Raw genomic sequence first — 14,155 nt, 5'->3', positions numbered from 1 at the left:
CCCAGAGAAATTAAGCAACCTGCCCCATGTCACACGTCTGGGAGCAGCAGAACCACCGTTTGACCTTAATGCCAGTGACTTTCCACAAGATGACCCTGCTTCTGCGGCCAATGGTACAGCTCCTGGGCCTGCAACAATGCCCAGCACCCAGCAGGAGCTCAACAAATATTTGTAGGCTGACTTCTTGTTCAAAGACCATGAGCAATGCTGGGTGAATAGTCAAAACTAGGCTAGTTCAAGGCATCTTCACATTATTACAGTATTTTGGTTTCTCTTCTTAAAGGTTAAAAGTCTCCATTTTCTTCCAGGAATCCCCCATAGCCTAGAGCTTCTGCTCCTGGAAAGAGTTAAGACTTTGGCAAGACGCTGTCCCACAAGGCAAATGAAATCTCTCCCGTCCCATCCGTCGGTGAGTGTACAGGGCACCGCGGCAGCTACTTTCTGCGAACAGCCTCCTGGTAAATGTCAGCCTCACCAGGGGGTGGGGAGGCGCCTTGATTTATTATATAGCTTTTGGACAGTTCCTACAGAAATATTGCCAAACAGTGGAATAACCAACTCTTTCACTCATACTCTTTTTTTTTTAATGAAAGAAAAAAGCATGCAATGAGCCTGAGCTAAATAAATAAAAATGCCACACTTTTTGCCCAACAGAATTTTCTGCGTCACTGAGAAATATTTGCAGACCTCAACAATCTTTTATCTTCACAATAACGTTCCAGCCTTCCAAGTTTTGGACATTCTGAGAACTTCTTTGATTTGGACCCTCTAATTATCTTACAATTAGCTTACTAACGAATACCATTATTTGATGTTTCATCAAGCAGATATCAAAGAACGCTTCTTCTCCCACGATCTGTCTGCTCCCCTCCAGGACTGTCTAAAATCAGTTACTCATATCTGGGGCTCACACTGGAAGTAGATACATGTGGCAAGGACTCTCTGTCTTAATACTCGTTACTGCCAATCCCAGTTATGGTTTCCAGGCTGAGGAGGAGGGCAGCATCCATTCATTCAGTCACTTCATCCATCCATCATCCACCCATCCATCCATCCACCTACTCACTGTGCCAGCGATGGAGACCCCAAGATGGAGAGCACGTGGTCCATGCCCCCAGGGAGCTCACACAAAGAGATGCCCTGGGAGGCTCAGAGTGACGTCACTTCCTCCAGGGAAGTTCCTGATGGGTGGAAGACCCTCCACACTATTCTCTAGCTTGGCAACCTGTCCCTCCATCATGGACCTTTCTCAGAATTTGTTATCACCTCTTTATTTCTGCCAGTCTCTTGGGTTCAGCCATGAATGAGCTCGGGGGGCGGGGGGCAGGAATCAGGCCTGTTTCCCCAGTGCACAGCATACCTTAAGTGCTCAGTAAACACTTCTTGAATAAGCAAATGAACATGCTACCCATACTTAGAAGATAAAAGAAAGAAAAAAGAGACAGATAGAAATGTCTATCCCTCCGAGTAGCTACTGAGTTTCTCTGCTGTGGGTACTGGCTGGGGGCTGATGCCAAAATGTTTATAAAGTCAATATGATGCTGGGGAGTGGAGAGCTGCAGCTCAGGATCAGGGGCCTGGACTGTCCTGGGCAGGTCACTTCTCCTCTTGGAGCCTAACAGGCTCTGAAATTCTGACTCAGGTCTGAAAGGGGTGGCTAGACGAGATGCTCTCTAGTTCCTTGAGTCAAGAATTCCATAAAAGCCTAACGTCACTGTGAGAATTACTCCAGTTGCAGCCTCAGGGGAAACGGGCCTGGACCAGGAGCCACCAGGTCACCTGCCCCTCTGAGCTGCTCCTCATCTAGTAGGGAGTGGGGGAAGGGAGACAAAGCAGATGCCTTCTAAGGTGCCTCCTAAGTCTGAACTGTTATGACTTTAAACCACTGGCTAAATTAAATGTGGGTATGGCAAGCATATGTCACAGAATTTTTAAACAGAGCCCTCATTTCCAATATTTCACTTCATTCATTCCTTCGTTCACTCTCCCAACGTTTAGTGAACCTCTATTGTGTGGCAGACACTGTTCTAGTGGTGACCCGCACAAGACACAGTCAGTATTGTCATGGGACATCCAGTCCAGTAAGGGAGAGAGAAAATACACAGGTCAGTAACTAAACAAAGGATGACGGCAGCTGGGGGCGCAGGCCAAGAACCTTAATAAATAGCACAGTGTGAAAGGCAGCAATTAGAGGGCAAGTATAGCTCCTATCTAGAGGCTGGTTGGGAAGGCTTTTCTACGGAGGTGATATCTGAACTGAGACCTAAAGGCCCCCTAGAAGAAGTGTGGGGAAGAGCATTCCAGACAGAGGACAGCAGGGGCAAAGGCTCCAGGCTACAGACAAGCTTGGGGTAGTCAAGGGACAAAAGGGCAACCAGCACAGCAAAGTGAATGGAGGAGGAGGGAGTGACTGAGACAAAGGTGAGGGCCGGCTCACACAGGACAGGGTAGGAAGGGCATTGCCAAGAGGTCCATGGATAGGATTCAGGGGGTCTGTGAACTTGGATGGAGAAAAATGTCATCTCTCTCTTCACCAGCCTCTAACCGGAAATGAGCACTTCATTGAGTCACAAATGTTGACAACAACCCACAGTAATGTTAGCGGTGCCTGGGATTTGTCAACGACAGAAATCTCAGACCCATTATATCACCATCATTGCAGATATCTGGAAACATCACTTACGCTCTCACTAATTCAAAATTACAGTACCTCTTAGACCAGCTGCTGGGCCTTATTATTCACAAAAAAGCACATATACTTCAAGATCATAACATTTTAAAGTATCTAATAACTATTTGAAAAGAACTGGTTTCCTTTGCAACCCTGCGTATTTTATTTTCTGTATGTGAAAGCATTATTCTGAGAAGGGATCCCTAGGCTCCCCGCAACGACCAAAGAGCTCATAAGCCACGGTGAGAAGTTTGTCTTTTATTACAGGCGGGAGCAGTGCTGCAGCGGTTTCAGCAGGAGACCCAAGGGGTGCCGTTTTCATTTCTCAGAATCCCCCTGGCTGCTGGGGGAGATGGCCTGTGGTTGTCAGGGCAGTGCTGGGGGCGAGAGAGGGTGTGGCTTTAACAGACTGCTGTTCTGGCCAGTCAACGGGGTCCTTGTGGTCTCCGTCCTCCCCTCTGATCAAGAGCCTTCCCACGGGGCCCTCTGGGCCCATAAGGGCCTCATCACCCTGGCCCAAAGCCTGCTCTGGGACATCCTCCCAAAGAGCTTCAGAAAGTGAGCTCATGTGTCCACAAGAAAAATAAATGTGGCATTTGCCACTGTTTGGTTTGTATATTGGTCTAGAAAAGAAATGAGATTTTTATTTAAGAAAGCCTTCCAGCAGGACCCCAGCAGAGGCTGGGCAAACACCAGGGCAACGGACTGTAAACCCACAGGAAGGCTCGAGCCCTGGGGCCGGTCCCCATGAGCTGCAGCCCCTCGGTTTATGGCGGCCTTCCTGTTTTCCCGGCCTCTCTTCACACTGCACTCATACACAGAGTCTTTTCAATCCCTCTAGGAGAACAGAAGAATTCATTTTCACACGCCAGCGTGCACGTTTCTCTCACCCTCCCAGGGGAGGGGACCCTGACAAGAGGCCCGTTTATGGACCTTGATGGACAGATGGGGATGGGGCCCATGGGGTGGAATCCACGGACATAGAAAAGCTCAGAGGCGAATCCTAGGCTCCAGGGGGTCCCCCATACCGGAAGTGACGAGGGTGCAGCCGGGCCAACTGGAAGGTGAGAGGCATTTGGGGCCCTTCTGGGGCAATGCCTGGAGGCCCCATAGGGAGCAGGGCTAGAGTGGGGGGCACTGAGAGTTGGTGTCGGGGGCTGAACCTCGGCAGAACTCGCTCACCTCCAAGTATCAGGATCTGTGTGTCAGAAAGGAGAGACGTGGAGAGGGAGGGAGCCCTGGGCCTCTGAGTCTGGCACTAGGATAGGTGAAAAGAAAGGTAGGCAGTGAGGCGTCCACACTGCTGGAGTGAACTGTGGCCGAAGTGTGACCGTTCTGGAGGGGCCAGCTCAGCTCAGCTGTCCTTTTCCCAGGCTGCTGGCTAGAGAGAACAGGATTTTTTTTGGGAGGGGGTGTCTTTTCTTTTGCACCCATTGGCATCTCCGGGTAGTGAGTTTCTCCAGCACATGGTCCCTGGGATTTAAGGGAGGCAGAAAAGAAAAGCCAGGAGCTCACTGGCACATCACTCCTCACATCCTGAGATCCCAGCCAGTCTGCCTCTTCCTCCATTTTTAGGAATCTTCTTTTGTTTTATTTTTTAAATGCTTGTTTTGTTTTTATTTTATTTATTTATTTATTTTTGACTGTGTTGGGTCTTCGTTGCTGTGCACGGGCTTTTCTCTAGTTGCGGCGAGCAGGGGCTACTCTTCATTGCAGTGCGCGGGCTTCTCACTGAGGTGGCTTCTCTTTGTTGCAGAGCACGGGCTCTAGGCGCGCAGGCCTCAGTAGTTGTTGCACGAGGGCTCAGTAGTTGTGGCTCATGGGCTTAGTTGCTCTGCAGCATGTGTGATCTTCCTGGACCAGGGCTCGAACCCGTGTCCCCTGCATTGGCAGGCCGATTCTTAACCACTGTGCCACCAGAGAGGTCCCTTTAGGAATCTTCTTATATTTTTTTATATGTGATGTCCAGAGCTCTGGACTGCCCATGGTCAGGGGGGATAGGAAACAACGCATCTGCTCCACGCTGTCTGGAACTGGAAGTCCTATAGTTGACGTTTGTGTTTTCCATTTTCAAGAGACACATGAATCAAATATAGCAAAATATTAACATTTCTTTAATCCAGGTGGCAGGTACACGAATGTTCCTCATATGACTCTCAACACTCTTCCATTTATTTAAAACACTGCAGAAGCTCAGTGTTCACTCCTTCATACCACTTCATTCATTCTTTCCTTTACTCGTTCATACAACTATTGTGCTCCTCCTGTAAGCAGGCACCAGGCACATGGTGGTGAATTTAAAAGATCCTTCTCGAGGAGACTTTCGCACTTGAGGGGCAAAGAGACATCCAATAATAACTGGGGGTGGGAGGTGGGGAGGTGGGAGGTGCCCTGACAAAAGGGCAGGATGCTTTGAAAGACCCTAGAGCTTGTTTTAATTCTCTGAGGAGGTGGCCTTCAGAGGGGGCTGGGTCCTGAGGACCATTCCAGACACCACCACCTGCAGGCAGTTAACCCAAGGCAGAGAAGCAAATGGGCTCCACCTGCCGGGCCCCTCCCAGGTGATACTGGCCCTCACGCAGTTACCCTGCCTCTCTACACAGCTCCCTACTTTGGAGGGTCCTTTCCTCCTATTTCAAGTTCTCTCTTCCAAATCAACACCTCAGAAGGGTCTCTGGGATCAGCCCTATGGCTCTGAGGTTGAGTGGGAGCCATTCCTGGGCCTGTTGAGAAAAAGCTGGGCTCAGCATCCAGGAAAGGCATGTGGTAGCTGGTGAACGTGCTCGCCCTGGACCAAGAGGATGGAGAAGAGGGTCTGGTTCCCCAGGGGTGTGCGGAGACCATGGCATCTGAGCTTCCCACCCCTCCCCACCCCTAGGCCCTACTCTCTCCAGGCCTAAAGAATCAGCTCAGTGCTTTATGACCGCCTGGAGGGGTGGGATAGGGAGGGTGGGAGGGAGGGAGACACAAGAGGGAAGAGATATGGGAACATATGTATATGTATAACTGATTCACTTTGTTATAAAGCAGAAACTAACACACCATTGTAAAGTAATTATACCCCAATAAAGATGTTAAAAAAAAGAAAAGAAAAAAAAGAACTCATCCAGTCTGCACCCCCTGTGCTCCCATTGATTCCCACACCATTTGTTCCCAGATCTGGCTGGGATTAAGCACTTTTGTGTGTGTGGTAAAATATACATAACAGAAAATGTACCATTTTAAGCATTTGTAGGTGTGCAATTCAGTGGCATTAAGCACATTCACATTGTTGTGCAACGGTCACCACCGTCCGTCTCCAGAACGTCATCATCCCAAATGGAAACTCTGTACCCATCAAACACCAGCTTCCACTCCCTTCTACCCCTGGCAACCACCTTTCTACTTTCTGTCTCTCTGATTGGACTACTCTAGAGACCTCACGAGTGACATCGTACAAGATGTGCTCTTTTGTGACTGGCTGGTTTCACTTAGCATGATGCCTTCAAGGTACATCCATGCTGTAGCAAGTGTCAGATTTCACTCCATTTTAAGGCTGAATAATACTCCGTTGTGTGCATACAGCACATTTTGTTTATTCCTCACCACAGCCGTGTTCGGAGCGGGGCCGGGGACAGACCCTCCTTGTGCATTTGGCTGTGCCAGCCCCTAGTGAGACAAGCGCCCTCTACTCTTGGAGCTGCCTGGCCGTGTGGGTGCTGAATAAAGAGGACAGGGCTGTGTACTGAGCAGGGCAGCTCCTCGGTGAGAACCCACATCCCTGGCAGCAGGGAAGGGGAGCCCAGAGGCTCACCACCCCGCCTCAGCTCCCAAAGCTTGGGGCTGCTTCCTGAGGGCAGGACCCATGGGCCCCAGGAAGGAAGGGCGGAAAGCTACGAGGGGGGTGCTCAGGGCCACGTGTGGCCCACCTCCACTGCCCTCCCACAAGCTGTGCAACTTTGGTCCAATTACAGAATCTCTCTGTGCCTTGGTTTCCCCAGCTGAAAAGTGGAGTAAAATAACAGCCTCAAAGGGTAATGGGGAGATAATCCTGCCCGGCACACACCAAATACTCGACGAATGTTGGTTGCATCTTTATACCAATTAGCAAAGGCATCAGCTTGGAGCGCCTACCTGGCATCACCTTACTGCATTAATCGATTTGTACCTGACTCACCGTTCAGACGGTTCCGGTTAATGGGCCGCTTGCTCCCCTCTCTGTCCCTCCCCGTGCCCCCTCGAGGCAGGACAGCTTACCTATGGTCCTTCGGAGGTCTTCACACTGGCTAATGTGAGGGAACTTCAGGATTTCCTTCCACTTCTTGCTTTTCCCCTTGCGCTTTCCTCCGCCCCCTGCAGAGATGGGGGAGAAAGATGGGGAGCTGATGCTGGTGTTGTCCAAGGCTCCAGAGCCTGTGTCCCAGCCCAGTGAGCCTGTGCACGGCTTCCTGGCTGGGAGACAGGGACACGCCCCCTCCCCAGTCGGCATCAAGCCTGTGTGTTCTTCCCGCAGGCTCGCCCGGGCCTGGGCCCCCACCACCACCAGCAGCAGCGGTCCCTCCCATCCTCCACGCCTGCACCCACACCGGGCACCCTGTTCTTCCTCGGCGTCTCCCAAGGCTGTGCAGCCCTGCCGGGTGCCTGGTGTTCACCCCAGACTCGACCACAACCTTCCGATGGCAGGGGCCAGGCCTGTCGGCCTGGGAAATTCTGGTGAAGTGGATTCGCAAGCGGGTGGACTGCGGCCCCCTCACCACCTCATTTTATCCCCTTGTTTTCTGGGGAGAGTCCCCATCCCCAGCTGGAGGCCAGGTGTCGGGGACAAGGACTTCAACTTCCACTTGTCCTGGGTAGCCCCTTCTTCTCCCACCTCACGAACCCCAGGGTCTCAGGGGATGCATTTCTCAAGGCTGGAAGGACTCCTGAAGGACCCCCGTCAGGGCTTGCATCCTGCCCAGTGTGCACACGTAATGAACACGCACACGCTAGGGACACACATGCAATGGCTGTGCACACATGATAGACATACAAACACGCGTAACAAACACACACAATGAACACGCACATGCAATGAACACACGGAGCTACCTAAGGCGCACACACAGGTGTTCCCATCATCCCTGCCACACCTTCTCCGTGGACAGATGTCAGAACGCTCAGGTGTGCAAACGGCAAGGGGGGCCGACTCCAGCCTACGTGTCCCTGAGCCCACCACCATTTGGAACTTGGACCTGGAGGCACCTCTGTGTCGCGTGGCCAGGACCACGCCAGGAACCAGAGATGCCATCATCTACCCACTGCCCCCACAGCGGCCCTTAACTCCAGTGGCCAGTGACTCACCGAAGATCACATAATCCTTTAGGGCCCTCAGCGCCTCGGAATTTTAAGGGCTTCTCATCCCCCTTCATGTGATCACCACCTCAAGTACCCGCGAAGTTTGGGGCCAGTTAAAGAGACGCCAGACCTTGGCCAGGCCCTCAGCACCCCGGGATGCTCCCCGCAGCCTCTGACCCCCAGAGAGGGTCTGGGCAGGGCAAGGCCCCTTTCTTCAGCCAGCCAACCCAGGGACACCTGGAGGAGCTCGGCTCTGGGCCCGCCCCCGGCCCAGCGTGTGCCGGCGCTGGCACAGAGCTGATCTCAATAAAGGGAGATTCCCAACTCATCCAACCGCCCTGCAAAGCTGAGGCCACCTTCCTGAACAGCAAGTGGGTGGGCTTCTGAGGATGGGACCAGGACCCCCACCCGGGGGGCCAGGAAGGAGGGGAGGGAGCTGACGGCAGAGGGGCAGGACACGGTCCATTTCCCAGCTCTCTGCTCGTTCTGTCTTCAGCCCAGCCAACCAGCCCCAGCCCCCTCTGCTCAAGCCTCCACAAAGGTCAAAGGCCCCAGCCTCCAAGGAACAAAACAAATGTGTGTGGGGCTCACGCTGTGGCCAGACACTGTTTGAACATTATCTTACTTAATCTTCAGAATGACTCGTGGAGGAGGAAATCACTGGGCAGATCACAGATGTAGAAACAGACGTCCGACGTTGCGTAACTCACCAGCTGATGGCCTGTCCGACTCCACTGTGCTCTTTGCTCCAGCGGCACCAACACACCATCACACGTCCACACACACCTCACAGCCCTTCTGCTGCCCTGCCCTGGTCCCCGCTCTAACTCTCCCAGGCATAACTATTACTATTGCCACTTGACAGACAAGGAAACTGAGGCACAGGGAAGAAAGAAGCAAGTCACCTATAGGCCCACAGCTCACAAATGGCAGGGCCAAGACCCCAGCCTGAGCAGAATCCAGACCCTATAGGCATTCACGCTCACCCTTCTGTCTATAAAACTCCCTTTCGGGAGCACCGAAAGCAAAGGAAGCTCCCAGGTATCAAAGAGGAAGCTGGCATCGGACCTCAGAAGTGATACGGCATCCGGTAGGAGGAAACAGAACTCGAATCTCTCCAGCTGAGGCCCAAGCCACCGAGAAGAGACGCCACCCCGGGCCCGAGGCCTGAAGAGCTGCTCTGTTGGACCCACGTGTGGCTTGTTGGTTTGTTTGCCTGTTTATTGAACCCGGTGTCAAGATTTAAACATGGAGATGTTACATATGAATCCAGATTTGGGACTTCTCTTCCTGCATTTCTCTTCCAGGATGAGCTGGAGCTGGGCAGCGGCTGCCCCTGTGGACAGGACAGTGGCCTCCAGTCGGTAGCTGGCCTGGCCCCTGTAAAGGTTACGTGCATCCCCCGGGGAAGGGCCGCCGTCTCGAGAAATCAGCCAAGTCCGATGCTCCCATCCCCATCAGCTCCGGCTCTGAGGCTTAAAAGGGCCATTAGAACTCATCCAACCATAAACAAGACCAAAAGACAACCCTCAGAATGGGAGAAAATATTTGCAAATGAAGCAACTGACAAAGGATTAATCTCCAAAATTTACAAGCAGCTCATGCAGCTCAATAACAAAAAAACAAACAACCCAATCCAAAAATGGGCAGAAGACCTAAATAGACATTTCTCCAAAGAAGATATACAGACTGCCAACAAACACATGAAAGGATGCTCAACATCATTAATCATTAGAGAAATGCAAATCAAAACTACAATGAGATATCATCTCACACCAGTCAGAATGGCCATCATCAAAAAATCTAGAAACAATAAATGCTGGAGAGGGTGTGGAGAAAAGGGAACCCTCTTGCACTGCTGGTGGGAATATGAATTGGTACAGCCACTATGGAGAACAGTATGGAGGTTCCTTAAAAAACTACAAATAGAACTACCATATGACCCGGCAATCCCACTACTGGGCATATACCCTGAGAAAACCATAATTCAAAAAGAGTCATGTACCAAAATGTTCATTGCAGCTCTATTTACAATAGCCCGGAGATGGAAACAACCTAAGTGCCCATCATCGGATGAATGGATAAAGAAGATGTGGCACATATATACAATGGAATATTACTCAGCCACAAAAAGAAACGAAATTGAGCTATTTGTAATGAGGTGGATAGACCTAGAGTCTGTCATACAGGGTGAAGTAAGTCAGAAAGAGAAAGACAAATACCGTATGCTAACACATATATATGGAATTTAAGAAAAAAAAATGTCATGAAGAGCCTAGGGGTAAGACAGGAATAAAGACACAGACCTACTGGAGAACGGACGTGAGTATATGGGGAGGGGGAAGGGTGAGCTGTGACAAAGCGAGAGAGAGGCATGGACATATATACACTACCATACGTAAGGTAGATAGCTAGTGGGAAGCAGCCGCATAGCACAGGGAGATCAGCTCAGTGCTTTGTGACCGCCTGGAGGGGTGGGATAGGGAGGGTGGGAGGGAGGGAGACACAAGAGGGAAGAGATATGGGAACATATGTATATGTATAACTGATTCACTTTGTTATAAAGCAGAAACTAACACACCATTATAAAGCAATTATACCCCAATAAAGATGTTAAAAAAAAGAAAAGAAAAAAAAGAACTCATCCAGTCTGCACTCCCTGTGCTCCCATTGATTCCCACACTATTTGTTCCCAGATCTGGCTGGGATTAAGCACTTTTGTGTGTGTGGTAAAATATACATAACAGAAAATGTACCATTTTAAGCATTTGTAGGTGTGCAATTCAGTGGCATTAAGCACATTCACATTGCTGTGCAACGGTCACCACCGTCCGTCTCCAGAACGTCATCATCCCAAATGGAAACTCTGTACCCATCAAACACCAGCTTCCACTCCCTTCTACCCCTGGCAACCACCTTTCTACTTTCTGTCTCTCTGACTGGACTACTCTAGGGACCTCACGAGTGACATGGTACAAGATGTGCTCTTTTGTGACTGGCTGGTTTCACTTAGCATGATGCCTTCAAGGTACATCCATGCTGTAGCAAGTGTCAGATTTCACTCCATTTTAAGGCTGAATAATACTCCGTCGTGTGCATACAGCACATTTTGTTTATTCATTTGTCTGTTGATGGATACTTGGGTTGTTTCCACCTTTTGGCTATCGTGAATACTGCTGCTCTGCATATCTGAGTCCCTGCTTTCAATTCTTTTGGGTATATGCCTAGGAGCAGAATTGCTGGATCATATGGTAATTCTATGTTTCCCTTTTCTGAGGAACTGGTGAAGCCCTCTTGACAATACAGACTCCCAGGCTGCACCCCATCAGCCTGAGCCCCAACTCTCTGTGATCGGAACCCAGGAGTCGGGCTACGTAAGAGGCTCCCCAGGCGATTCTTAGGTAGCCAGTCTATGGCAACAGGAGTCTATTTAAGACACACACACACACACACACACACACTTTTTTATAGGTTAATTTATCCATTAAGAAAATTAACACCAAAAACTTTAAAAATAAAGAAAATTAACAAAATTCATTAATTCATTAAACCAGTATGTGTAGAGCATCTAGTAAATGCCGAGCACTATGCAGGTGCTGGGGACATGGGGACGGGCAAGACAGATGGGGTGTCACCCTCTTGGGGCTTCCTTCTTTGGGTGCCCAATCTAGTAAGGAAGACAAACATCAAAGGCTTGATTTCAGTGGTTCTCAATCCCTGGGCAATTTGTCCTCCAGGGGACATTCGGCAGTGTCTAGAGATATTTGGAGTTGTCACAACTGGATGAGGGTGCTACCAGCATCTAGCAGGTAGAGGCCAGAGATACAGTTAAACCATGTCTAATGAGCAGGACAGCACCGCACAACAGAGAACAACGTGCCCAAAGTGTCAACAGTGCTGAAACGGAGAAATGCTGCTTTATTTAATGACCATTATGACCAACACTCAGAAGGAGTGCGAGGTTTGGGAGAGACTCGCTAGTAATGGGGCCACAGTGGTGGTAGTAGGGAGGTGGCAAAGGTGAGTCAAGGCTGGAGGATGTGACCCAGAGGCTGGAGTAATGAAGGGCCGGTGGGTACCACACAGCCACCTGGGGCTTCCTTCGTCCTTCTCCTCACTTCCTCATCCCCCAGAACAGGGCAGGGACTATGGCAGGCAAATCAATGCTCCTCCAAAGTATCCATTAATCCCTGGCACCTGTGAATATGTTAGGTTACGTGGCAAAGGAAATTAAGGTTGCAGACTGAATTAAGGATAATGACAGGGACATTATCCTGGATAATTTGGGGGGACCCGATGTAACCAGAGTCCTTAATTGTGGAAGCAAAGGTGGGAGAGTCAGCTCAGAGTGATGTGATGTGCGAAAAACTAGATCAGCTGTTGCTGGCTTTGAAGAAGGAAGGGGCCACGAGCCAAGGAGTGCAGGCGACCGCTAGAAGCTAGACAAGCAAGAACACAGATTCTCCCCTAGAGCCCCCAGAAAGGAAAGAGCCCTGCCGACACCCTAGTTTTAACCCAGTGAGACCCAGGTCAGACTTCTGACCTCCAGAATTGACCCCTCTGCCTGTTGAAGTCCTGCTCTTTCTTCAAGCCCCCAACCTTATGCCCCTCCCAGGGCTGCCCTTGAGAGGCAGATCCCTTGTCTGCCCACAGCCCTCTCCCAGCTCAGCCCAGACCTTCCAGAGGGTGGGGCAGCTAACACAACTGGCCTGGACAATTGCAAGCTTTTGTTAAGTTATGCTGACTGACTGGTTAAGTGAATATTTGCTTAGCACTGAACTAGATGCTACACGCTTGGTCCTCAATAAGGCAGTTACTAGCCCCATTTCACAGATGAGAAACCTGAGGCTCAGGGAGAGGAATTAATGGGGCCAATGGATGAACCACACACGCAAACAGGAGCATGTATCTTCTCCAACCCACACTGACTGGCAGCCACTTCCTGTCCTGAGCATCCTTGGGCTTTATTTTCTTTACCAACCAGCCTACGGTTGCTCAGTTTACCTTCCACAGGCTAAAAATGAGACGGCCAAGAGGACAGAGCGCCTACCTTCGTGGACGTCCAGCTCATTCCACGCTTAAAAGGGCAGAGCTGAGTGAGACCATTGGGGGTGTGGCTAGGCAGGTGGGGGCTGCATGGAGGAAGGGGGCCCCAGCCAGGGAGGGGATGCCAGCAACACAGGTTGGGAGCCAGACAGGAGGGCTCCTATCAGAGGTGAGAAGAGACCAAGATGTCGGGCTTGTGGACATGGGCTGAACTCGACCCACTCATGGCTCTGGGGAAGGCACCAAAGGACCAGGGCAGCAGGTCTCTCTCCTGGGTGGGCAAGAGTCCAAGCAAAACCTGGAGAAAGGTAGGCGACAGGAAGATGCAGCCTACAGAGAGGAAGTTGCTTACCAAATCACTTCTGCTTTCTCCAGCCCCCAGGGTCTCCCTTGGCTGCCAGCAATGGCCTCGTGCAGGTACACCCCAGATGGGCTGAGGGAAGTGTGGTAAGGGGGTGGCAGGGCAGGAGGAGGGAGAGTGGCCAGCAGGAGGGCAAGTCCTAGCGGGGATGGAGCGCAGGACTTGGGGGAAAAAGTAAAGTAATAAAGAGCTACCGTGTCTTAAGCACGGGCCAAGTGCTCATAACAGGGTGAGCTACTGAGGAACGAACTGGCATTTCTTTTGCTCCTGTGGATGTGCCCAGGGAAGAATGAAAAGATCATGCCAGAAAACTGCCATGAGAAAACTGTCACTGTGGGGGAAGAAACTGGCTGTTATTCTTGTTGCTTTTACTGTTTCCCAGGGAGGTGTTCGTGCTTTGAAGGCTGAGGACTGAAATAAGAACGAGAGGGAGACAGTATGGTGGGGAGGCCTGTGCCCCTGCTGGATCCCAGGGACGAGGGGCTCTGAGCTGTGAGGGACCCGGGACCAGCCTGACACAGGGGAGTGGAAAAGTGCAGAGACCTCTCCTCCAAAGGACACTGACAAAATCGGCAACAGCAGTGACCCCGATGGTGTGAAGTCTTATTTGCTGGATTCCTTTGAGCCCTGGGGCTTCTCGTGCCATCCATGGAAGGGAGTGGGACAGACCTTTGCAAAACAATTGACCTTGAACTTCTCATCAATCTTACAGTATATCTGATTTGGAAGTTAGAGAAATGTGGCATTTCCTGTACTACCAGAGT

The 14,155-nt window shown here is 50.8% G+C and overlaps 1 protein-coding gene across 7 annotated transcripts in view; it reads right to left on the bottom strand.

Annotated features, from left to right (window-relative positions):
- The window catches only part of GRK5 (G protein-coupled receptor kinase 5), a 224,016-nt gene that overhangs the window by 112,838 nt on the left and 97,023 nt on the right, over nt 1–14,155 (bottom strand). For all 7 annotated transcript variants that reach the window (XM_089898229.1, XM_030759301.2, XM_089898230.1 and 4 more), the window contains one exon: nt 6,908–7,003. In XM_089898229.1, coding sequence (XP_089754355.1) covers nt 6,908–7,003 — 96 coding nt within the window. The remainder of the gene's footprint in view (nt 1–6,907; nt 7,004–14,155) is intronic.

The sequence above is a fragment of the Delphinapterus leucas genome, chromosome 16, assembly GCF_059928025.1.
Source record: "Delphinapterus leucas isolate spDelLeu-1000000601 "Yukka" chromosome 16, BTC_Dleu_Yukka2, whole genome shotgun sequence".
In the NCBI taxonomy this organism is placed as follows: Eukaryota; Metazoa; Chordata; class Mammalia; order Artiodactyla; family Monodontidae; genus Delphinapterus; species Delphinapterus leucas.
The sequence above is the reverse complement of the archived record's forward strand: the minus strand, read 5'-3'. Positions and strand labels throughout refer to the sequence as shown.